The 26,566-nt window shown below is 47.9% G+C and overlaps 1 protein-coding gene and 2 pseudogenes across 1 annotated transcript; 1 reads left to right on the top strand and 2 right to left on the bottom strand.

Moving 5' to 3' along the window:
• Positions 1 to 1,857: 1,857 nt before the first annotated feature.
• On the bottom strand, positions 1,858 to 2,014 carry LOC122366033 (annotated as a pseudogene).
• A 171-nt stretch (positions 2,015 to 2,185) lies between these two features.
• Positions 2,186 to 4,055, bottom strand: LOC122366035 (annotated as a pseudogene).
• A 13,204-nt stretch (positions 4,056 to 17,259) lies between these two features.
• On the top strand, positions 17,260 to 18,636 carry LOC122366031 (AP-3 complex subunit delta-like). The gene is made up of 4 exons (XM_043337791.1): positions 17,260 to 17,389; positions 17,863 to 18,051; positions 18,157 to 18,336; positions 18,443 to 18,636. The coding sequence occupies exons 1-4, from the start codon at positions 17,260 to 17,262 to the stop codon at positions 18,634 to 18,636; spliced, it is 693 nt and encodes a 230-aa protein (XP_043193726.1).
• Positions 18,637 to 26,566: the final 7,930 nt, after the last annotated feature.

The following is a 26,566-nucleotide window of genomic DNA, read 5'->3' as shown; positions in this document are numbered from 1 at the left end:
CTAGCCTCACGGCTACCCTTCGACGCTCACCACCGCGCCGCCTACTCGTCGTGCTGAGACTTGGCATGCACGTCGCCTGCCGACGACGGGTCGAGTATCGTGGAACGCTTTTAGCGCCATCCATTTCAGGCTGATTGCTTCGGCAGTGAGTTTGTTACACACTCCGTTAGCGGGTGCCGACTTCCATGCCACCGTCCTGCTGTCGTGAGCACAACACCTTTCATGGTATCTGATTTGCGTCCGCTTAGGCACCTTAACTCGACATGGGTTCATCCCGCATCGCCAGTTCTGGCTTACCAAAAGTTGGCCCACTGGGCACTCGGATTCAGAGTCGTCGCTGCAGTGAAGCCAGCGAGACGTCTCACCCATTGAAAGTTTGAGAATAGGTTGACTCGCAAGAGCCCAGCTCCTCTGATCATTCGCTTTACCGGATGAAACTCCGTATCACACGAGCGCCAGCTATCCTGAGGGAAACTTCGGGCGGAACCAGCTACTAGATGGTTCGATTGGTCTTTCGCCCCTATACCCAGCTCAGACGATCGATTTGCACGTCAGAATCGCGGCGGACCTCCACCAGAGTTTCCTCTGGCTTCATCCTGGCCAGGCATAGTTCACCATCTTTCGGGTCCCAACGTGTGGGCTCTAGGTCCACGCCTCAGCAGTGCTCAGTGAAGAGCAAGCCAGCCGATGGCGTGGCCCGCGGATGCGCCGCCGCCACGAGTGACGACGGATCTCCGCTCGTGCCGTCAGACGACACTTCACTTTCATTGCGCGTTTGAGATTCGACAATCTCAATCGCTCGCTCACATGTTAGACTCCTTGGTCCGTGTTTCAAGACGGGCCGCACGTGACGACGCAAAGGCCGAGCCGACTCTTGCGAGTCGATTTGCGCTGGCCGTCGCCCAGTCGTTTGCCAGCGGTCGCATTGCACCGAAGACCAGGCCGGCCGTGGCCGCCAGAGGCGCACATTCCACGGAGCACCGGCACACGTCCGAAGACGGCGCCGGCCCGACACGGCTCGACGGATAACGACCGGCAATAAGACCGGACAACGAGGCCCCGACCTGCCAATGTCAAACAAAGGGAAGCGCGCCGCCGACCGGCCGACAGCAGCACGCGCCGGCACCGTTTCCGATACCGAGCGCGCACCGTGCGTCAGCCGACGAGCGCCTATTTGTCCGACGACACGCGTCACACGTGCGCTTAATCCCATGCTGGCAGCTTCACGGGCTATTTGACTCTCTCTTCAGAGTACTTTTCAACTTTCCATCACTGTACTTGTTGACTATCGGACTCGTGGTTATATTTAGCTTTAGATGGAGCTTACCACCTGCTTAGGGCTGCATTAGCGAGCAACCCGACTCGAAGGAGGACTCGTCCGCGAGCGCGGCGATCGGTCGCACGGGCCTGTCACCCTCCACGGAACTCCTTTCCAGGAGACTTGGACCGACACCGGACACGGACAGAGCCCTCCCGAACACCACATTGCACGACGGCCTCTCGGCCGCCGGCTTCGGTGCTGAGCTCATCCCACTTCACTCGCCGTTACTATGGGAATCCCATTTGGTTTCTTTTCCTGCACTTAATGATATGCTTAAGTTCAGTGCGTAGTCCAGCACCCCCGAGGTCGAAACGATAAGAGAGCACAGAGACGTGTGGTCCGTCCGCGGGCGGGCGCCATGTTGTGTCAGGGCACGGACGCCAAACGCGCGGAGAGCACACGCTGTGACGACGCCAGAATTGGCACTTGAGACGACGCCATTTGAACACTGTCGGCCACGGCCGGTGCCACGCGCACCGGCCATAACAACAGATGACGAAACGTCCACGGCTGCGTTGATGCGCAGATTCGTCAACCGACCCTCGAGAGCACTGAGCTTGCCGACCGAAATCGGAAGCCGCCATTTGCGTTCAACCTGTCGATGATCATTTGTGTCCTGCAATTCGCAAACTGTCTCGGGTTTTACCCCGGTCTTCATCGACCCACGAGCCGAGTGATCCGCTGCCATGGGAGCCCAATGTTTAGTTTTTGAATAGGACCGAGGGCGCAGGTCCTATGTTGGCGTTCAAAAATGTACACATATGGAAGCCATAGTGACATCGTGTTCAGTACTTCCGTCCGGGGAATGTGCGTCCCGGACAGAATGACGGTAACAATCATGCACAGAAATATGCACACAACTGAGAATGATCCTTCCGCAGGTTCACCTACGGAAACCTTGTTACGACTTTTACTTCCTCTAGACGACCAAGTTTGGGCGTCTTCCCGGCCGCACGGCCGAAGCCAGCAGCCAGTCTAGGCGACCTCACCAAATCATCCATCGGTAGTAGCGACGGGCGGTGTGTACAAAGGGCAGGGACTTAATCAACGCAGGCTAGTGACCTGCGCTTACTTGGAATTCCTCGTTCATGGGGGACAATTGCAACCCCCAATTCCCATCACGAAAAGGGTTCAAACGTTTGCCCAGCTCCTCACGGAGAGGGGTGTTGAACGGCGCGCTGACCACTTCAGTGTAACACGCGTGCAGCCCAGAACATCTAAGGGCATCACAGACCTGTTATTGCTCCATTTCCTTCGGCTGGGACGCCGATGATCCCTCTAAGAAGCAAACCGCAGTCACAAGAGACTGACAGTTTCAAGTTTAATAGGCCAGAGTCTCGTTCGTTATCGGAATAAACCAGACAAATCACTCCACCAACTAAGAACGGCCATGCACCACCACCCACTGAATCAAGAGAGAGCTATCAGTCTGTCAATCCTTACGGTGTCCGGGCCTGGTGAGTTGTCCCGTGTTGAGTCAAATTAAGCCGCAAGCTCCACTCCTGGTGGTGCCCTTCCGTCAATTCCTTTAAGTTTCAGCTTTGCAACCATACTTCCCCCGGAGTCCAAAAACTCTGGTTTCCCCGGGGAAGCTGCCCGCACAGTCCGTGTAGTGACCGTTGCGGATTGCTGGTCGACATCGTTTACGGTTAGAACTAGGGCGGTATCTGATCGCCTTCGAACCTCTAACTTTCGTTCTTGACTAATGAAAACATTCTCGGCAAATGCTTTCGCAGTAGTTCGTCGTGCGACGGTCACAGGATTTCACCCCTCGCGTCGCAATACGAATGCCTCCGTCAGTCCCTATTAATCATTTCCCTTCGACTCTCAAAACCAACCAAATCGAGCCAGGGACGTATTCTCCAATTCCATGAATATGTATACAGGCATTAAGAGCCTGCTTTGAGCACTCTAATTTGTTCAAGGTAACGTCGCCGGTCGCCATCAGGCCCCTCCGAAGAACGGCCCGACGACGGATCCGGCACGATTGAATGCGGCCAGCCGATATTTGGGAGCCCAGCAGTGACGCGCGAGCGCCGCCGCCAGGCATACCGGACCGGACACGCACTGATATCCAACTACGAGCTTTTTAACCGCAACAGCTTTAATATACGCTACTGGAGCTGGAATTACCGCGGCTGCTGGCACCAGGCTTGCCCTCCAGTCGATCCTCGTTAAAGGATTCACGTTGTACTCATTCCGTTTGAGAGATCTCGGTTAACGAGACCTCTGTAAGGTATTTATTGTCACTACCTCCCTGAACTGGGAGTGGGTAAGTTACGCGCCTGCTGCCTTCCTTAGATGTGGTAGCCATCTCTCAGGCTCCCTCTCCGGAACCGAACCCAGATTCCCCGTTACCCGTCAGAGCCACGGTCAGCCACTAGCAAACCGTCGAGAGCTGATAAGGCAGATATTTGAAAGGCGCGTCGTCGGTACAAGACCGTACGATCCACACAATGTTATTGTGATTCATCGGAGAACGACCGCCACGAGGGCGATCATCGGTTTTCAGCCAATAAAAGCGCCCCGGCCGACCCGAGAGCCGGCACTGGGGCTCGGTTGCATGTATTAGCTCTAGAATTACCACAGTTATCCATGTATCACTGTCTCGGCCAGTAAATAATAACTGATTTAATGAGCCATTCGCGGTTTCACCTTAGTGAGGCTTGTACTGATACATGCATGGCTTAATCTTTAAGACAAGCATATCACTACTGGCAGGATCAACCAGGTATCTAAGACGCTCGCGCGCAGCTGCACTGCGCGGGCGCTTAGTGTCGGCGGCGTCAGACGCCGCCGAAACAGCACTCATGTACGACATGTGCCGTTCGTTTTGCAACGGGCGATCGCATTTCACGCTCGTGCGTCCGACGTGGTCGGACAGACTCGTCTCAGCGAGAGTGTCTCTGGCGGTGAGCACCGCGCGTCTCAAATTTCAGCACGTTTGCGCCGGCTGACTGTTGTCGACCGCACCCGGGCCGAGTCACCGCGGCGCAACTGCGCTGTCTCTGCTCTGGCGAACGTCTGCTCGTGGGGCGACTGGTAACGCGATGGCGACGCGCACATTCGGGCCGGCCGTCCGCCGCACGGCCACCGTGCGCGCTCTGTTCGCTCGCTCGCTCGCCACCTCACGACGATTGCCGCCACAAGTTTTTAACCGATTGCCGTGCGCTCTTAAGCTTTACCGGCTCCCCGCTAGGTGGCGCGCGCTCCCATCGGCTGCACATTGAATATACGGAGGGCGAAATTCTTGGCAGCTCTATTTTTTTGTACACTCTCTGTTGGCCGAACGCACTGTTCCGTGCTGTGCACGCCAGAAGTGCGCTGGTCCACGCGGCGAAAATGCCGCTCGGCGCGCGCGCGCCGCCGCCAGTGGGCGACGGACGGCATCGGCCCGCGCCGCCGACGACGCTAGCGGCGCCCCAAGGACGACGTACCGGGCGCGCCGGCCACCGGGCGCCCGCCCGGGCACCCACGAGCCGCTGGCCAGCCGGCCGTAAAGGCATAAGATCAATTACAGGACCAATAAACCAGCGATGTCCGCTCGCTTCGCGTCGCACTGGGTCATAAAATGATACACCAACACATTCGGGGTCGACCGGTGTTTGTCCCGTGCCGATCGGACGTCGAGAAGCTGAGATATACGCCAAACACTGGCACGCTATGTCCCAATGGCATTTCCCGTGATCTCCGCCACAGGGGTGCCCTGGCTCACCGACGCACGTGCGATGTTGATTTCATCCGGTCGCATTTTCCCACGCTCCGGCAGCCGTCTGACGTGTGCGTATTTTTCGCCGCCCGGTGGACAGCCAGCATCTCCGGAAAGAGGCGCCCCGATGACAGAAGCACGTGAATTCAGCGTTCGGTCGTGCGCCGACTGTTGATTTTTCGAGTGCTCAGTTCCGATCTGCCGGCCAAAGAATGTGCGTCAGGAACGGAGACACTCAGACAACCTGTATATTATATATATATATATATTATATATATATATATTATATATATATATATATATATATATATATATATATATATATATATATATATATATATATATATATATATATATATATATATATATATATATATATATATATATAGGTTGGGTTCGGTTCGGTAGGGTTAGGTTAGATTAGGTTAGGTTAGGTTAGGTTAGGTTAGGTTAGGTTAGGTTAGGTTAGGTTAGGTTAGGTTAGATAAGGCTAGGTTAGGTTAGGTTGGGTTGGGTTGGGTTGGGTTCGGTTAGGTTCGGTTGGGTTCGGTTCGGTTCGGTTAGGTTAGGTTAGGTTAGGTTAGGTTAGGTTAGGTTAGGTTAGGTTAGGTTAGGTTAGGTTAGGTTAGGTTAGGTTAGGTTAGGTTAGGTAAGGTTAGGTTAGGTTAGGTTAGGTTAGGTTGGAATAGGTTAGGTGTAATGACAACACAACGTATGCACTGAGATGTATAATTGATCTATGAAACAAAGTGAACTTGAGTCAAATCGTTTCGTGATAACAAATGGTTCACCTTTCTAAAAGAAAGGTTCAGGGCGATACAGGTAGATATACACGAAATGGTAGCAGATATAACTTCAATGCGAACAGTGGAAGAAACAAACACAAATTGCATTAAATACTTACTACAGCGCGCTTATTTCAATACGAAGAAAGAGACAAGGAAAATGAGCCCAGAACAACCGCGAAAATTTAAACAAGGTCATCAGCATTCGCTCACCTTCTCAATACGGACGGGTTAGGTTACACTGAGTCGTGCCATGCTATGCGGATCGAGTGAGTGTGTGTGTGCCGATAAAAAGAAAAAAAAATAGCGAGCACACGCAACATGAGAAGTCTACAGACACTCACCCGAGTGGTGAGCGTTGATTGGGCGAGGCGGCGTTTCTCACGATGTCGTTGACCAACAGGCGATGGGCCGCGTCAATCACCGCCACGGGCTGCTGCGACCGTCCGGACGATACACTGTCGAGAAAATGGCGAATTGATCAAGAGCCTAGTCAGCTGGACAAGGGCACACACAAAACCCATATGCTACACGGTCTCTGTAAAAAAAGAGACCGCACGAAGGCGATACTGTGCTGATTCAAAATAACATATATGAAAACGGTAACGTTCGTCAGAGCGAACAAACTTTCAGATCAAGGGATGAGTCTCAACCGCTCGCAGTGTTTAGCTGCTCGCAGGAGTACAGCACCCCGACCCATATTGAAAGTCGTTTACAGACCGTTTGATGCACTCGCACAGCGTGAATTGTGTTGACTGGCGAAGGCGACGTCGAGCGATGACGCCGCCGACAACCAATCAGCCCGTACTCGTGTACACTTGCGTGTACCTGTCATGGGTGGATCACCAGCGTGTGCACACAAAGTATCGTGATATTCAATGGACTGGATGCTGTCTTAGAGGCGTTCAGACATAATCCATCGGATGGTAGCATCACACCGCTGGCCGCTCGGCCAAGTGTTACGCCAAATGTCCGACCATACCGTTCCTCTCGTACTGAGCATGATTACCATCGTCACGACCCATCATCAGTAGGGTAAAACTAACCTGTCTCACGACTGTCGGGCGCTGCATGTCATATGCTACATAAGAACAGGGATGTTGGGTATCTATCACCCCGGACATAGAAATGAACTTTTAGGCACTAGATTACCTTCCTATGACCGGTAAGACTCTCTGATACTTTTTTTACCAAAATTGAGCGAGTTTGGTAGAAGTTATTTGACTTCCCCTCACGACTCACCCGTCTTTTTTTACCCGAAACTTTCGCATCGCACGGAAATTTCAAAAGTGTTTTTCTGGGAAAAAAAGGCCATCATTAGATACCCCAGACAATTCTCTATCGATCCCTGTTTGATTTTAGTTTCTATCTTTATTATTTCTGTTTTGTCGTCAAATCGGGCCTTCAGTGTCTATGAGGGTTTCGCGATTCTTCATGCACTATCAGTCATAATTTCAAAAACTCGGTTTGATTTTATCCTTTCTACTCTCCCAGTCCGCCCTAGAAGAGGTGAAGGACATCTCATCGCCGCTGGCAGCTACTCTCTATCTCATTTCGTTGTCAAGTTATTCAACTTTACCTGTTTGGCAGATCTCGGGTCTGGGGTGATGAGCGGGCTCTCGCCATGACTCCAAATTGAGTCATTTGATTTTCTTGTCACTCTTACGGATGGTTAACATAGTCAATGACTCTGTGTTTGCAAAATTTGAACAAAATCTAACGAGTAGTTTTTGAGTTATGACTCTTTCCTTTTTGCCAGGTAATGGCCACCCGGTATAGTTCACCCCGGAGCTTATGTAGCAATCTGCATAAGGCGTTTTTTCGTAAACAAGCAGAGATATCAGAAAACTAATTGCAGGGCTGTGTAGACCTTTGTTTGCTCTATCTGTTGGCCAAGTTTTGTTTCCTTCCCATTGATACTTTTCTTGTAGGTGACCGTTCCCTGTTGGTGCAATCTGCGTCAGATTGCTACATAAGGATAGGGAATGTCAAATATCTCAAACATTAACTATCTGTTCTGAACTCTTTTTACGGCACGAGCATGCCTCTCACGTGTACTTTGCTGTCCTACGACTTTTTTTCCAAATCACTTTATCTTCAACAGAAACTCACATGTCAAAACTTTTTTTTCAATACCAAGATGAGAAATGTTGCAGAAGATGCCTCTTGATCTTGGGAGTACGGGCATATCTGAAGTTAAGGGATGACTTGCTTGAAAGGGTCCAAAAATGTCGTTACCTGTTTCTTATGTAGCAATCTGACATCACCCGCAAAAAACATTTATGCTCATTTCTTTGCAAATACAGCTGATGGAAAACCGCGGTAACTTGCAAAAGATGTCCCATGGGATAAGAAAGCGATACCAGGGTAGGAGACTCTTCTAGCTGCTCTATTTTTCATAAAAAGTTGTGTTTTTAGTGATTCAGGCGCCCTGCGGAAGGCTGCGGGTGACCGTCAGATTGCTACATAACGAAACCAGGTAATGTCACGTGGACTTCAGGACCCTATATCTTAAAAACGAAGCAAGCTAGCGGGAAGCGGTAAACGGCGTTGGATACTTCAGGGAATCTTCTAATATTGTTCCACAATCATTTTCACGTCGGGCCAAAACATAAGCTCACAGAGGTGAAAAACGGTGAAGGGGGTTGGTCCACCACGTGACCTAAAAAAACTTATGACGTCATCAAAATAGCAGCTTTTTGGATATATCACCGGGAGTTATTGTCCGATTTTCAAGTTTCAAACGGCGTATGATAGCCCTGCCTACGATACACCTGGTCATGGGTAGGAGACCTTTTACAACTTATTAGGTCACCAGAAAAAACAACGTTTTGTAATTATCTCAAAAAGTTACTATCCGATTTTCAAATATTTTTAGCGCCTGATAACTATACCCGAATCTTACCTGGTGACCAAGTTTCATTGAACTAGTTCAGCCGATGACGGAACAGGAAAGGAAGAGAAATTGCCACTTTGTCACGTGTTATCTCCGAAGTTACCGAGCAATTTTCAAAGTTCAAACAGCATATGATAGGCCTAACTACGATCTAAACGATCCTGGGTCGGAAAACCGTGTACCTTAATTTACCTCTGCCTCCGGCATCCCCGGTTGATAACTTGCGTAAAACCACTGGTCATCGCGCGGCCGGCTGGATACGACGCCGCGCTGCCCGGCGCCGTATCGGTTTTCAGTAGCGTTAGTGAGTGGCGGCCGCACGGCTTCGTGTTGCGGAGGCCGACACGGCGGTCTCTCGATGTCTGGTCGAACATGTGTTGAAGTCCATCAATACAATACTGGCAATACCATATAAATCAACAATACACACAGCACAAGTCGACAGAAACGGCGGTTGCCGTGCCACGTTGCCTCAGACATTCCCGGTAAGTGACAAGTGTAAAACCACTGGTCGTCGCGCGGCCGGCTGGATACGACGCCGCGCTGCCCGGCGCCGTATCGGTTTTCAGCAGCGTTAGTGAGTGGCGGCCGCACGGCTTCGTGTTACGGAGGCCGACACGGCGGTCTCTCGATGCCTGGTCGAACATGTGTTGAAGTCCATCAATACAATACTGGCAATACCATATAAATCAACAATACACACAGCTTAAGTCGACAGAAACGGCGGTTGCCGTGCCACGTTGCCTCAGACATTCCCGGTAAGTGACAAGTGTAAAACCACTGGTCGTCGCGCGGCCGGCTGGATACGACTCCGCGCTGCCCGGCGCCGTATCGGTTTTCAGCAGCGTTAGTGAGTGGCGGCCGCACGGCCTCGTGTTGCGGAGGCCTGGCGGTCGACACGGCGGTCGCTCGATGCCTGGTCAAACATATGTTGAAGCACACTTCAATACAATACTCGAATACAATACAATACTTCAATACGAACCTCGAATTTCCCATATGTTGTAGATACATTCAAGGACTATCGAATAGTGGTAACCGGGTTTCTGTATCTTTCTTAGTTTAGGCAGGAGAGACTGTTAAGTTGACCTCTGTATTGACTCGTATGCCTTAAGACCACTTAAGGGGTGTATAGACAAACATTGGTCTCTTTAGAAGCTTCTATACTCAAAACGACTGAACCGATCTTCAAGTTTCTAGTGTCAGTCGATGCAGAATTGATGTATCTAGAACATATCTGAACCGCATGCCGGGTCGAGTTTCTACAACTGACAAACAGGTGGCGCAAATGTATGTCAACTTTGTCGCCACCTGGCGGGCAGACCAAAAACGTGAAGACCTCAAATTTCCCATATGTTGTAGATACATTCAAGGACTATTGAATGGTGGTAACCAGGTTTCTGTATCTTTCATAGTTTAGGCAGGAGAGACTGTTAAGTTTACCTCTGTATTGACTCGTATACCTTAAGACCACTTAAGGGGTATATAGACAAACATTGGTCTCTTTAGAAGCTTCTACACTCAAAATGACTGAACCGATCTTCAAGTTTCTAGTGTCAGTCGATGCAAAATTGATGTGGCTACAAAATGTTAGAACCGTGTTTTCGTCAAGCTTCTACAACTGACCACCAGGTGGCGCAAATATATGTTAACTTTGGTGCCACCTGGCGGCCAGACCAAAAAGGTCAAGACCTTGAATTTCCTATATGTTGTAGATACGTTCAAGAACTATCGAATAGTGGTAACCGGGTTTCTGTATCTTTCTTAGTTTAGTCAGGAGAGACTGATAAGTTGACCTCTGTATTGACTCGTATGCCTAAAGACCACTTAAGGGGTGTACAGACAAACATTGGTCCATTTAGAAGCTTCTACACACAAAACGACTGAACCGATCTTCAAGTTTCTAGTGTCAGTCGATGCAAAATTAATGTGGCTACAACATGTTAGAACCGCGTTTTCGTCAAGCTTTTACAACTGACCACCAGGTGGCGCAAATATATGTCAACTTTGGCGCCATCTGGCGGCCAGACCAAAAACGTCAAGACCTTGAATTTCCTATATGTTGTAGATACATTCAAGGGCTATCGAATAGTGGTAAACGGGTTTCCGTATCTTTCTTAGTTTAGGCAGGAGAGACTGTTAAGTTGACCTCTGTATTGACTCGTATGCCTTAAGAGCACTTAAGGGGTGTATAGACAAACATTGGTCTCTTTAGAAGCTTCTACACTCAAAATGACTGATTCGATCTTCAAGTTTTTAGTGTCAGTCGATGCAAAATTGATGTAGCTACAACATGTTAGAACCGCGTATTCGTCAAGCTTCTACAACTGACCACCAGGTGGCGCAAATATATGTCACCTTTGGCGCCACCTGGCGGCCAGACCAAAAACGTCAAGACCTTGAATTTTTCATATGTTGTAGATACATTCAAGTACGTTTGAATAAATGTAACCGAGTTTCTGTATCTTTCTTAGTTTAGGCAGGAGAGACTGTTAAGTTTATCTCTGTATTGACTCGTATGCCTTAAGACCACTTAAGGGGTGTTTAGACAAACATTGGTCTCTTTAGAAGCTTCTACACTCAAAACGACTGAACTGATCTTCAAGTTTTTAGTGTCAGTCGATGCAAAATTGATGTGGCTACAACATGTTAGAACCGCGTTTTCGTCAAGCTTCTACAACTGACCACCAGGTGGCGCAAATATATGTCAACTTTGGCGCCACCTGGCGGTCAGACCAAAAACGTCAAGACCTTGAATTTCCTATATGTTGTAGATACATTCAAGGACTATCGAATAGCGGTAACTGAGTTTCTGTATCTTTCTTAGTTTCGGCAGGAGAGACTGTTAAGTTGACCTCTGTATTGACTCATATGCCTAAAGACCACTTAAGGGGTGTATAGACAAACATTGGTCCCTTTAGAAGCTTCTACTCGATGCCTGTACTGTCAATACTGTCATCATGCCAATACTGTCAATACCACACACGTCAATACATGCAATACAACACAGGCAATACCAAACATTCAATACACGACAACATAATACAAGTCCCTTATGTAGCAATCTGTCGAGGCTCATTTTGTCAAAGTCCACTATGTAGCAGTCTGCCATGGTACTTTTACTTGCTTCACTTGGCTGCAATACAAATTTGATATGGTCAGTCTACATCACTGGGGTAGGAACTTTTCCTGTCTATTTTATTTTAAGAAATAAGGGGAAACAATTTTCGCATAAGAATTTACTAATTCAGTAAATTTCGAACCGATTCGAAAAACAAAAACAGTGTCTGGTGGCCCTGACCTGGGTGTTGTCACGTGTTGTGTTTCCACCACACGTGTTTCCATGACAGCTACGCGCATATGCTGTGTAGGCAAAGGCTTTTCTGTCGCTTACTAGTGCTCTGGCGTAAGCGGTACAACCGAACCGCGAGTGCCGTGTTGCACCCACGAGTACCGTGTGGACAAGCGTTCGACTGGTCTCATTAACAGTACAAGCGAGTGTAGTTGACGACAAAATGAGCACAAAATCAAGCGTTGCAGCTAATTTTGGCACATGTGTTTGGCCCTGTCAGCAGCTGGATACACGTGCTATTTATCGGGCAGCCGGTCCAACTTGCCCGCTGCCGGCGGCACTGTCGAATGTACCCTTGGCATATGTCGTGGGAAGGCAAGTGGGCGGTTAAGGAGAGTACATAAAGACTAGTCTCAAGGGACTTATGTGTCTGTGTGATGGTTGAGCAGAGTACTGCATAGCTGACCTGTGCACGCTCGTCAGAAATGCAGGGAGGTGCGACAGCACAGTTCCGCCGCGATGACTCGGCCCGAGACAGTCAAACATGACTGTAAAACGAGAGTGGTACTCACCGCCGAGACAGTCAAAAATGACTGTAAAACGAGATCAGAGCCAGAGGTACGAGCCAGAGGTACGACAGCGCGATTTCGCCGCGGTGACTCGGCCCGGGTGCGGTCGAAAACAGTCAGCCGGTGCAAACGTGCCGAAATATGAGACGCGCGGAACGCGGAAGAGCACTTCCGGAGTACCAGCGTCAACACTGCTAAGAGGGCAAGTCAAAAAAGATGGAGACTGACAAATCGCCTAAGGGTGGAAGGTCAGCTCCCAATATCGCACGATTGTGGCCCAAGACGTCTGGCAAGACAAGACAAGAAGGCTGGCATGAATGCTATGGCCTGCCAGCCTGGTCTAACCATCACCGAGACATCGTGAGCGTGACCTGGCCTGACCTGCCTAGCCGGCGTGCGTGCTTGCAGCCAAGTCTAGCGCAACTGGTCTAGCCTGGAAACCCCACGTAACGCCCACCGTCGAGACGTCATGTGTGGCAAGTCCTAAAATGGAAAGCCCACGTAACCATCACCGAGACTTCGTGAGGGTGACCTCGCCTGGCCTGACCTGCCTAGCCGGCGTGCGTGTTTGCAGCCAAAAGTCTAGCGCAACTGGTCTAGCCTGGAAACCCCACGTAACGCCCACCGTCGAGACGTTATGTGTGGCAAGTCCTAAAATGGAAAGCCCACGTAACCATCACCGAGACAGTCAAAAATGACTGTAAAACGAGATCAGAGCCAGAGGTACGAGCCAGAGGTACGACAGCGCAATTGCGCCGCGGTGACTCGGCCCGGGTGCGGTCGAAAACAGTCAGCCGGTGCAAACGTGCCGAAATATGAGACGCGCGGAACGCGGAAGAGCACTTCCGGAGTACCAGCGTCAACACTGCTAAGAGGGCAAATCAAAAAAGATGGAGACTGACAAATCGCCTAAGGGTGGAAGGTCAGCTCCCAATATCGCACGATTGTGGCCCAAGACGCCTTGCAAGACAAGACAAGAAGAGCCTGGTCTAACCATCACCGAGACATCGTGAGCGTGACCTGGCCTGACCTGCCTAGCCGGCGTGCGTGCTTGCAGCCAAGTCTAGCGCAACTGGTCTAGCCTGGAAACCCCACGTAACGCCCACCGTCGAGACGTCATGTGTGGCAAGTCCTAAAATGGAAAGCCCACGTAACCATCACCGAGACATCGTGAGGGTGACCTAGCCTAGCCTGACCTGCCTAGCCGGCGTGCGTGCTTGCAGCCAAAAGTCTAGCGCAACTGGTCTAGCCTGGAAACCCCACGTAACGCCCACCGTCGAGACGTCATGTGTGGCAAGTCCTAAAATGGAAAGCCCACGTAACCATCACCGAGACATCGTGAGCGTGACCTGACCTGGCCTGACCTGCCTAGCCGGCGTGCTTGCAGCCAAAAGTCTAGCGCAACTGGTCTAGCCTGGAAACCCCACGTAACGCCCACCGCCGAGACATGTGTGGCAAGTCCTTAAATGGAAAGCCCACGTATTGTATTGTATGCATTGTATGTATTGTATGTATTGTATGTATCGTATGTGTTGTATGTGTTGTATGTGTTGTATGTGTTGTATGTGTTGTATGTGTTATATGTGTTGTATGTGTTGCATGGGGTGCATGGGGTGCATGGGGTGCATGGGGTGCATGTATACTAGGTAACATTTTTTAGATCACATCAAAACAATTCAATGTGGCAAATCCTTACATGGAAAGCCCAAATAAAATGGTCAAATGTGGCAGGCCCTTTATTGGGAAGCCCGAACAGAATTGTAAAATGTGGCAAATCCTTACATGGAAAGCCCGAACAGAAAGATCAAATGTGGCAAGCCTTAAATGGGAAGCCCAAACAGAATTGTAAAATGTGGCAAGTCCTTATACGGAAAGCCAAATAGAAGGATCAATGTGGCAAGCCCTTAAATGGAAAGCCCGAACAGAATTGTGAAATGTGGCAAATCCTTACATGGAAAGCCCAAATAAAATGGTCAAATGTGGCAGGCCCTTTATTGGGAAGCCCGAACAGAATTGTAAAATGTGGCAAATCCTTACATGGGAAGCCCGAACAGAAAGATCAAATATGGCAAGCCCTTAAATGCCCGAATTAAGCCCGAATTAAAAGGTCAAGCGGGACAAGCCTTTAAAAGGGAAGCCTGAATAGAACTGTCAAGCGTGATGATGAGCGAGCAAAGACAGCTCGTGTTTCGTCTTCATTGGAGGAAGGCGTGTAAGAAATGGACGATGAAATGCAGCAATGCTGACTAGAAACGATAAGGAAGCACAAACGTGGCGAGTCTTGAAATGGAAAGTCCAAAGAAAAACGATAAACGTGGCTAATGGGCAGATGCTTATAAATGCATCTGCCCGCTCGATGTGGACATGTTAAGTGTCCCAATATGGGTGATGAGCTATCAAAAAGACAACCTTTACTGGACTGTCTTAAAACTCAGATGCCTATAAATGCATCTGCTCGCTGGATGTGGACATTATGAGTGTCCCAATATGGGTGATGAGCTATCAAAAAGACAGGGCCTTTACTGGACTGTCTTAAAACTCAGATGCCTATAAATGCATCTGCTCGCTCGATGTGGACACGGTGAGTGTTCCAATATTGGCCATGAGCTATAAAAAAGACAGAGCTCTTATTGGACTGTCTTCAAACTAAAAACAAACGTTTGCTTTGAATGTGAAAGGTATACATTGGTTATGCCTTAATTTATACCTTAAAATTATACTTAAGAAACGCTCTTATTTAACATAAGCTAAACTTACCCAACAAAGAAAACATTTTTTACTTCTCAGATTTGTATCTAATATTTGACTTAAACTGACGTATAATTAAAAGGTAAAATATATCAAAAACAATTACATATAATTAAACGGACTGGTTTTGTCTATAAATTACTTCATCAGCGCATTTCAAACACGTATAACATATACATCAACGTTCAATATATCAGTAACTACATGAAAGTTAAACATAAGTTGCTGCCGAGTTCACCCATTTCATAAACCCGCCCTTCGTGTTAATCGTTTCGCTAGTTGCTATACACGCCACTTCAGTTGCTTTCCTTAGCGCTGATAGTCACTTATAGACGAAACCGGTCAGCTTAATTATATGTAACTGCTTTTTAATATATTCGTAGTCCACTTGCGCTGTACTGTATACTTGTCCAATAATCTAAACTGACGTATGTCTGTGTCGTTTCAGGCCTTGATTGAAAGGAAGATGGTTACTGAGATTTCTGGGTGACTGTAGAGTGCTGCTTCAGAAAGGGAAGTAATGGCAGATTGTTACTTAAGCTTTCCGGGCGATGGCAGACTGCTTCTTAAGAATGTTAGGCAATGCAGATTGTCACTTAAGCTCAACATTAAAATTGTCACTTTCTTAAGATAGCTTGAAGTTTTTGAAATTTAAATTAAAGTCTTTCTAAGTTTTTCTTAAGTGAAGATTTAGTTAAATATTGTCACTTGATGGGTTAGGTGGGTATCTGTTAATGGGTTAGGTGGGTATCTGGGTATCTTAAGCGTATCCGTAAATGCACTCAATATGCATGATCTTTCAATTTCTATATAATAACATACTTTTTGTGTCGTTTCAGATGATAGCTGGAGCACTTAGTGATTTATGAAGATTTAAGACACAGCATGAGTAACGTGGCACAAAAGGCTACAAACCCATGCATAATCACTGAAGTGATCACATGGATGATGATACTGTCTGTACATACTTACTGCTGAAATAGCAGAAGATGACAGGAAACAGTGACTGACTGTGATCACTAACACTGATTATGTCTGGTGTAGCTTTCATGAAATGGAATCATGTGCATAACTAAGATAACTACTTGCATGTGATTGTTGTTATTTTGGTCTAACGTTGTTAAGCGCGGGGACCTTAATAACCTTTATAATTGACTAAATAAATTAACTCATTATTTACTTATAATGTTTAAATTTCAATAATAAACAAAAGCCTACTTAGAAATTTGCTGAATTATTAATTAACCTAACAATTCATAACAAAATAAATAAATACCTTAATATTCTAACCTATGTTTGCTTTTTGCATCGTTTTCTGATTGGTACTATTTGTTTCAGGTTTTCAACATCAGGACAAAAGGATGACGAAATTATCTCACCTGTGACAATCTGGAGAGATATCCGATCTTCTCTGCCCACCAGTTCATTTATTTTGTTCCTGTGTTTATGCATTGATTAGAAAATATTTATCAGTCATGCATGAATGTGTTAGATTTATAGAATGCTGTATTTTCTGATATGTACCTGTGGCTAATATGTTAAGCGTACTCTGCGTGTAATATGTAATACAATTTACTCTACTTATATACGTGTTTTATTTCCCTCCTTTGGAGGGCATTGGCACAATACAACAAAAAGTTAAATATGTAGTGCTTAAGAAATATAGTTAAATTTCGCAATATGCAGCTTTGTTTCATTTTTATCTTCAGCTACGGTTAAAGTATCTAGGTTTCTTAATATGTAACCTAAAAGTGTTATAAATATTGTGCATCGTAATAAAGTAACAACAGTAAATAAAAACAGGGCGTAGGAGAAGATAGGCTAAAGGTGTTCAGGGTTTTACTTTATGATAGGATTTTGACATTTGTTTTATTTCGTTACAGGTTAAAATCCTAGCAAGGAACAATTAAGAAAACGAACAGAGTGAAGGCAAATCGATATGTCAGAAGATCACTGGGGTATATTTCTTGCTAACACCGAAGACAAACATGCCAAGAGAAAGCCCAAAAAGAAGAAGCGCTATGCAGAAGAAAACACTGCCTCGGCCTTCGGTAGCAGAACCATCTATGGTAAGTTGATTCATACTTGCATTTTGAATTTGCATTGCAGCTGCTTCCAAACGACTGGGCGATGGCCAGCACAAATTGACTCGCAAGAGTCCGTCTGAGCTGGGTATATGGACGAAAGACCAATCAAACCAACTAGTAGCTGGTTCCGCCCGAAGTGTCCCTCAGGATAGCTGTCACTCGTGTGATACGGAATTTCATCCGGTAAAGCGAATTATCAAAGGAGCTGGGCTCCTTGCGACCTTTCCGGGTGATGGCAGATTGCTACATAAGATGTCAGATTGCTACTTAAACTTTCAGGGTGATGGCAGATTGCTACTTAAGATGGCAGATTGCTACTTAAACTTTCAGGGTGATGGCAGATTGCTACTTAAGATTGCAGATTGTCGCTAAAACGTCCCGGGTGATTCCAGCATTGCACTTAGTAACTTCTAGTCCTTTCTTCCAATAACTAAATGCATGCATCTCTATTACAGAGGGAAGTGAAGCAGACAAGGAGGAGGTCCCCACGAAGGTGAAGGACAAGCAAAGGAAGAAAAGGAAGAAGGATCCGGACATGCCCGAGAAGATCCCAATCTGGTTCGGGGAACAGCAGGAGGACGAAGACATGCACGACATCGCTCCTCCACCCGAAGCATCAGCCCTCGGCGGCCAAACCGTCAATGGTGAGTTGATTCGTAGTTAAAATTTGAATCACAATATCTATGACTTTTTGAGAAAGTAACTTCCAGTTACTATCTGATAACTGACAGAATATAACTCTATTACAGTCGGAAGTGAAGCAGCCGAGGAGGTCCTCACGAAGGTGGACAAGAAAAGGAAGAAGAAGAAGAAGAAGAAGGATCTTGACAAGTTCGAGGAGATCCCCACCAGGCTCGGGGAAGAACAGGATTTGCACGATGATGCTCCTCCAGCCGAGGCCTCGGCCCTCGGTGGCCAAACCGTCGATGGTGAGTTGATTTATAGTTAAATTTAAATCACAATATCTATGACTTTTTGACAAAGTAACTTCCAGTTACTACGTCCGATAACTAACAGAATATATCTCTATTACAGTCGGAAGTGAAGCAGCCGTTAAGGTCCTCACGAAGGTGGAAAAGAAAAGGAAGAAGAAGAAGAAGGATCTGGTAATGATGGAGGAGATCCGCACCTGGCTCGGGGAAGAACAGGATATGCACGACGATGCTCCTCCAGCCGAGGCCTCGGCCCTCGGCGGCCAAACCGTCGATGGTGAGTTGATTTATAGTTAAATTTAAATCACAATATCTATGACTTTTTGACAAAGTAACTTCCAGTTACTACGTCCGATAACTAACAGAATATATCTCTATTACAGTCGGAAGTGAAGCAGCCGTTAAGGTCCTCACGAAGGTGGAAAAGAAAAGGAAGAAGAAGAAGAAGGATCTGGTAATGATGGAGGAGATCCGCACCTGGCTCGGGGAAGAACAGGATATGCAAGACGATGCTCCTCCAGCCGAGGCCTCGGCCCTCGGCGGCCAAACCGTCGATGGTGAGTTGATTCATAGTTAAAATTTAAATCACAATATCTATGACTTTTTGACAAAGTAACTTCCAGTTACTACGTCCGATAACTAACAGAATATATCCCTATTACAGTCGGAAGTGAAGCAGCCGAGGAGGTCCTCACGAAGGTGGACAAGAAAAGGAAGAAGAAGAAGAAGAAGAAGGATCTGGACGAGTTCGAGGAGATCCCTACCAGGCTCGAGGAAGAACAGGAGGATATGCACGACGATGCTCCTTCAGCCGAGGCCTCGGCCCTCGGCGGCCAAACCGTCGATGGTGAGTTGATTCATAGTTAAAATTTAAATCACAATATCTATGACTTTTTGACAAAGTAACTTGCAGTTACTACGTCCGATAACTAACAGAATACATCTCTATTACAGTCGGAAGTGAAGCAGCCGAGGAGGTCCTCACGAAGGTGGACAAGAAAAGGAAGAAGAAGAAGAAGGATCTGGTAATGATGGAGGAGATCCCTACCAGGCTCGAGGAAGAACAGGAGGATATGCACGACGATCCTCCTCCAGCCGAGGCCTCGGCCCTCGGCGGCCAAACCGTCGATGGTGAGTTGATTCATAGTTAAAATTTAAATCACAATATCTATGACTTTTAGACAAAGTAACTTCCAGTTACTACGTCCGATAGCTAACAGAATATATCTCTATTACAGTCGGAAGTGAAGCAGCCGAGGAGGTCCTCACGAAGGTGGACAAGAAAAGGAAGAAGAAGAAGAAGAAGAAGAAGGATCTGGACGAGTTCGAGGAGATCCCTACCAGGCTCGAGGAAGAACGGGAGGATATGCACGACGATGCTCCTCCAGCCGAGGCCTCGGCCCTCGGCGGCCAAACCGTCGATGGTGAGTTGATTCATAGTTAAAATTTAAATCACAATATCTATGACTTTTAGACAAAGTAACTTCCAGTTACTACGTCCGATAGCTAACAGAATATATCTCTATTACAGTCGGAAGTGAAGCAGCCGAGGAGGTCCTCACGAAGGTGGACAAGAAAAGGAAGAAGAAGAAGAAGAAGGATCTGGACGAGTTCGAGGAGATCCCTACCAGGCTCGAGGAAGAACGGGAGGATATGCACGACGATGCTCCTCCAGCCGAGGCCTCGGCCCTCGGCGGCCAAACCGTCGATGGTGAGTTGATTCATAGTTAAAATTTAAATCACAATATCTATGACTTTTTGACAAAGTAACTTGCAGTTACTACGTCCGATAACTAACAGAATATATCTCTATTACAGTCGGAAGTGAAGCAGCCGAGGAGGTCCTCACGAAGGTGGACAAGAAAAGGAAGAAGAAGAAGAAGAAGGATCTGGACGAGTTCGAGGAGATCCCTACCAGGCTCGAGGAAGAACGGGAGGATATGCACGACGATGCTCCTTCAGCCGAGACCTCGGCCCTCGGCGGCCAAACCGTCGATGGTGAGTTGATTCATAGTTAAAATTTAAATCACAATATCTATGACTTTTTGACAAAGTAACTTGCAGTTACTACGTCCGATAACTAACAGAATATATCTCTATTACAGTCGGAAGTGAAGCAGCTGAGGAGGTCCTCACGAAGGTGGACAAGAAAAGGAAGAAGAAGAAGAAGGATCTGGTAATGATGGAAGAGATCCCTACCAGGCTCGAGGAAGAACAGGAGGATATGCACGACGATGCTCCTCCAGCCGAGGCCTCGGCCCTCGGCGGCCAAACCGTCGATGGTGAGTTGATTCATAGTTAAAATTGGAATCCATTTTTCAGGGTGATAGCAGATTGCTACATTAGTTGGCAGATTGCCACTTAAACTTTCAGGGTGATGGCAGATTGCTACATAAGATGGCAGATTGCTACTTAAACTTTCAGGGTGATGGCAGATTGCTACTTAAGATGGCAGATTGCTACTTAACTTTCGCGGGTGATTCCGGCATGGCACTTAGAGTGGTTTCTGTTTAGAATGATGAAACTGACATAAATTATGTCTGTTTTAGCCGGGGGCAGTCAGCAACCAGCAACCGTCGCTGACGACGAGGACGACGAGGTGGAGCAGCCCACTCGACTTTCTCCAACGCTCTCTGAGTGCGGCGGCTGGATGGAGTACGGTAAGTTGTTCTATAGATTCTAACCAGTTGTGTTTATATTTATATCAATCAAGTTTATATTTGAATTTTTCGTAAACGACTTTTCTTTTGATGATCAAAACTGCGTATTTTCTCCGACAGAGGGTCCACCTCTGGCTGGCAACAGTGACACCCCGACGGGTGCCACCCCGCTGGACTCTGCTGAAGATGACGACGACGAATGGGTGCCGGGGAGCAACGCGTCGTCGCTACCGGACCCCTTTGCCGACCTGGATCCGTCTGCCGACCTGGAGCCGTCTGCCGACCTGGAGCCGTCTACCGGCCCAGAGCCGTCTGCCGGCCCGGACCCGGACCCGTCTGCCGGCCCGGACCCGGACCCGCCTGCCGATCCGGTCCCGGGCCCATCTTTCCCGGTGTCCCGTACTTCCAGGGCCGGTAAATGAAATAATTATATTGATATGCAGAGGTTGAGTTATGCATTCCTTAAAATAAATATATGGATTCAACGGAAGTCCCACTAACATTGCCTTTTGTTTTTGTACTTTTATTGACAGGCAAACCAAGGCGCGGCCGGTCAAGAACCGACAACAGCAGGAACCGCTACGCCTGTCATTTGGGGAGTTGCGCAGGACGCCTTACATACGTCAACTTGCCCCGCCATATAAAGCAGTGGCATCCAGAGGTAAATAACAACAGCTATCTGTGAACATATGTAATTGCTTACTTTTAGCAAAATGAAAGACGGCGTCAGACTGACACTTGAACTAAGCACTGTCGTTGAATTGTTCCAGTTTGCTCATGAGGCATGTGACCAAGCAAAAAGGATGCGCCGCATGAGCAGGATGGGCGTGAGCCCAGCACGAGGCTCCTCTCCGCCGCGCCCAAGACGCCGCTGGCGTTGCAGCGTAGCGGGCTGCACCTCTGTCGTCATCAATCTGCCCGAACATCTTGACCGACACTTCAAAAGCCGGACCTGCCCTGAGGTATTTCATATTTTTGGTTATTGGTATGAAAACATAATGATGAATACTTTTTTGGAAATGAAACTGACATTATCAGTGCTAACAATCACATTTTTCAGTTCCAGGAAGCCTACGATGCGGCTCAGGTGGTGCTGCCGGAGAGGAAGGAAGTCGTGGCAGCGATGGACGTCCCGGCAGTTTTCAACAGATATGCCGAGTACCTCCGCGGCGTGCCTGGTGGCTGCCGACAAGAGGAGGTAGTGCAGCGCTTCATCCGTGCGGTAAGCTCCAATAAATATTGTTCAGTGTTGAGAATGGGTTGAACGAATTTTGATGCGTGTAACGTGGTTTCAGTTAAATGTGATGGCAATGATATGGTGCTATATTGACCATAGTGATTTCTATTTTGTAGCTTCGTCTTTGGCTGCCCAACATCACCGGCCTACCGCTGGAGCGCCAGACAACAGAGGACCTGCTCAGGGCCCTCAGCGGCCCCATGCTGGAATGTGAAAAGAGCGATGGGTGGATACTGACACAGAGACACAGCGGGGACCTGCGTACGTCCACGCTGAGGGCCCAGATCCGGTCAATCGCCGACTTCCTCGACTACGCGATCTCGGACGCCGCGGCCCTTGGCGTGGACGCCAGGCGCTGGTCGCCTATGCTGAGCGTAAGTCATTGTTTTGCTTTGTACTTGGGGTGCTATATACTCTCAATGTACACATCATCTCGAGTTGAATGTTTTTTTTTTTTTGGTGATAACATGCAACACGGCTCTTCCCTGCATTCACAGACCATGAAGGAACGTCTCGCTGGCTGGCGCCGGGCGCTCAAAACAACGGAGCGAGACGCAGAGCGCCACTACACGGGCCAGGCCGAGCGCATTATCAGCCTTGAGGCGCAGCAGCGCTTCCTGGAGGTAAAATTTAACTTTACTTTTACAACTATTTTAATATGATCTCATGGACTTCGTGATAAAATCTATAACAGTTATTTGGGAGAAATTTTGAACAAGGTTATGAAAACAAATTACAGCTTCAACAAAGTTGGCTATGCTTTACTCTTTCCAGTCGGACCTGGCAAAGGCGATGGAGGCCATCCCCGGTCCAGAAGACCTCCCAACTCTACAGTCGGCCAGGACCGCAAGAAATCGTCTCATGACAATTCTGCTGGTGACGGGTGTCGGACGCCCGTCACATGTGACGGGCATCGAGGCGAGGCACCTCGAGTCCGCACGGGTAAGTCTAAGCTTTTGGCATTAGTAGTTACCATGATGTACTTACCATGATACTACTCCTTTGTGCGTAACTGAAATGAAAGTGTGTAAGTGCGTTTTCCTTTGTGTATTTCAGGACGCAGAACTCGGTGGCAGAAGCCACAAGCTGATCCGTAACTGGACCTTCAAGACGGCCAGACAGCACCGCCATGAAGCGCCATGCCGCCTGGAGACCTGGCACCGGCTGCGGTATTACCTCGACCAGGAGAGGCCTCTCCTCCTGGCGGCGGGCAGTGGCACCCCTTCTGAGGACAGCGGCCGAGTAAGTGAAAAGTGCATATATGTTATTAAGTCTTGTTTCGATTGTATATATTTTATGATCTTTCAGAGCGCAGACGGCGCACATCTGACCATCTTTTTGTCCCTGTGTGTTATAGCTGTTCATCAACCAGGGAGGCTCAGCCATTGACTCAAGCAATGCGGCCAAGATATTCAAAATGGTGTGGCTGGAGGCCATGGGGGAGGATGCCGACGTCCCAGCCCTGACGGCACGCGGCATCCGCTACGGCACCGTGATCGGCCTTGCGCGGACGCCAGAAAACCAGGAGTAAGTTCAGTGTTTGTTGACGTAATAAAGCGTTTGACAAAATAAAATGTCTTTTCGACTTCCCTATGAACTTACGTTCCTTGAAGTATGAGGACCTTTATTATATAACCCCGTGCACTAGCTACATTTAATTATAACCACATAATTGTTTCAAACTATTAAAACTTAAGTACTGTTAATATCACTATAAAACTAACTTATTTCTCTTTTGTCGCAGGGACGTAGCGGCGTCGATGGCGCACTCGAGAGACACGCAGCTTTACGTGTACGATGTGCACGGCGGGGTCGGCGTGTCTGCTAGGCTGCGAGGGCATGACACCATCATAAGGGAGCGGCAGCGGCTCGTCGGTGAAGACGACAGCAGCAGCAGTGACTCCGACTGGGAGCAGCCCGAGCACGCCACCACCGCCGATTCTTCTTCTGCTCCCGCCAACTCTTCCACTGGCTCTCAAACCGCCTCGGTCGCTGCCGCCGCCACACCTGTCGGTCCCTCTACCGAAAGCGAAGGCGACGCTGCTGCCGCCGCCACTCCGGTCGCCGCATCCAGTCTATCAGCTGTTGACGTCACCGCCACCGCCGGTCCATCAGCCGGTGATGCTGCTGCCGTCGCCTCTGCGCCACGTGGACGGCGACAGGGTCCAAGTGGTGGCACCCAAGCTAAGGCAAGGCAGGAAAGAACGATTTGGTCGCCAGCTGAGTCGCAAGCCCTGGCGTCTGCATGCCGAGACTTTATAACCGGCGAAAAGCGGCGCTACGACGCTCGGGACATCTCAAAAGACGCCAGTGCAGTGCTGAGCCGCTTCACGCCTCAGCAAATCCATGACAAGGCGAAATATATGCGCCGACGCTACCTAAAATAAGTGCGGCACAAAAACTCCGTGACCAAGGCCGGTTGGTCGGTGGGTGCGTGTACTCGGGGCGGGCGAGAAGTCGTCCTTGTTCAGGCCGAAGCGTTTGTTGATGTTGGTCGGTGGGTGCGTGTACTCGGGGCGGGCGAGAAGTCGTCCTTGTCGAGGCCGAAGCGTCCTGATTTTTATGTTAGAATATGCCTTTTCTTTGTACATAAGTTTGTTATGTTGTCCTTGCTCGTTGTATATACGTTAATTTTCATGATTTTAATTTTTGTTGTCTTTCTATACATGTTTTCTGTGTATATATGTTATCTTTGTAGATACGTTACCTTTGGAAGTGTTGCCTTTGGATATATGTTCTTAGAGTTAATAAAGAACAGATCGTGTCTGGTGTTCACATTTATTATTTTTTCCTGTAGTAATGAGGAGACAGTCACAAAACGCAATGACCCTATGACGTGCACGTCGGTGTCGGCGTGAGGACACGCCGACGCCGACGACGCTGTAATCCAAAACACGGCTAGTCAGAAAACATGAGGAGTTAGACACAGCATGAGTAACGTACCACAAAAAGCTACAAACCCATGCATAATCACTGAAGTGATCACATGGATGATGATACTGTCTGTACATACTTACTGCTGACATAGCAGAAGATGACAGAAAACAGTGACTGACTGTGATCACTAACACTGATTATGTCTGGTGTAGCTTATCGAATGGCGGTTACCGGGTTTCTGTATCTGTCTTAGTTTAGGCAGGAGAGGCAGTTGAGTAGTCCTCTGCATTGACTCCTATGCCAAAAGACCACTTAAGGGGTGCATAGCCAAACATTGGTCTCTTTGGAAGCTTCTAGACTCAAAACGGCTTACCCGATCTTCAAGTTTCTAGTGTCAGTCGATGCACAATTGATGTATCTAGAACATATCTGAACCGCATGCCGGTCGAGTTTCTACAACTGACCACCAGGTGGCGCAAATGTATGTCAACTTTGGCGCCACCTGGCGGCCAGACCAAAAACGTCAAGACCTTGAATTTCCTATATGTTGTAGATACATTCAAGAACTATCGAATGGTGGTAACCGGGTTTCCATATCTTTCTTAGTTTAGGCAGGATACACTGTTAAGTTGACCTCTGTATTGACTCGTATACCTTAAGACCACTTAAGGGGTGTATAGACAAACATTGGTCTCTTTAGAAGCTTCTACACTGAAAACGACTGAACCGATCTTCAAGTTTCTAGTGTCAGTCAATGCAGAATTGATGTGGCTACAACATGTTAGAACCGTGTTTTCGTCGAGCTTCTACAACTGACCACCAGGTGGCGAAAATATATGTCAAATTTGGCGCCACCTGGCGGCCAGACAAAAAACGTCAAAACCTTTAATTTCCAATATGTTGTAGATACGTTCAAGAACTATCGAATAGTGGTAACCGGGTTTCTGTATCTTTCTTAGTTTAGGCAGGAGAGACTGTTAAGTTGACCTCTGTATTGACTCGTATGCCTAAAGACCACTTAAGGGGTGTATAGACAAACATTGGTCCCTTTAGAAACTTCTACACTCAAAACGACTGAACCGATCTTCAAGTTTTTAGTGTCAGTCGATGTAAAATTAATGTGGCTACAACATGTTAGAACTGCGTTTTCGTCAAGCTTCTACAACTGACCACCAGGTGGCGCAAATATATGTCACTTTTGGCACCACTTGGCGGCCAGACCAAAAACGTCAAGACCTTGATTTTCCTATATTTTGTAGATACATTCAAGAACTATCGATTGGTGGTAACCGGGTTTCCATATCTTTCTTAGTTTAGGCAGGATACACTGTTAAGTTGACCTCTGTATTGACTCGTATGCCTAAAGACCACTTAAGGGGTGTATAGACAAACATTGGTCTCTTTGGAAGCTTCTAGACTAAAAACGAATGAACCGATCTTCAAGTTTCTAGTG

The sequence above is a fragment of the Amphibalanus amphitrite genome, unplaced genomic scaffold, assembly GCF_019059575.1.
Source record: "Amphibalanus amphitrite isolate SeventyFive unplaced genomic scaffold, NRLGWU_Aamphi_draft 000779F_arrow, whole genome shotgun sequence".
NCBI lineage: Eukaryota > Metazoa > Arthropoda > Thecostraca > Balanomorpha > Balanidae > Amphibalanus > Amphibalanus amphitrite.
This window is presented reverse-complemented; position numbering and strand designations above follow the sequence as displayed.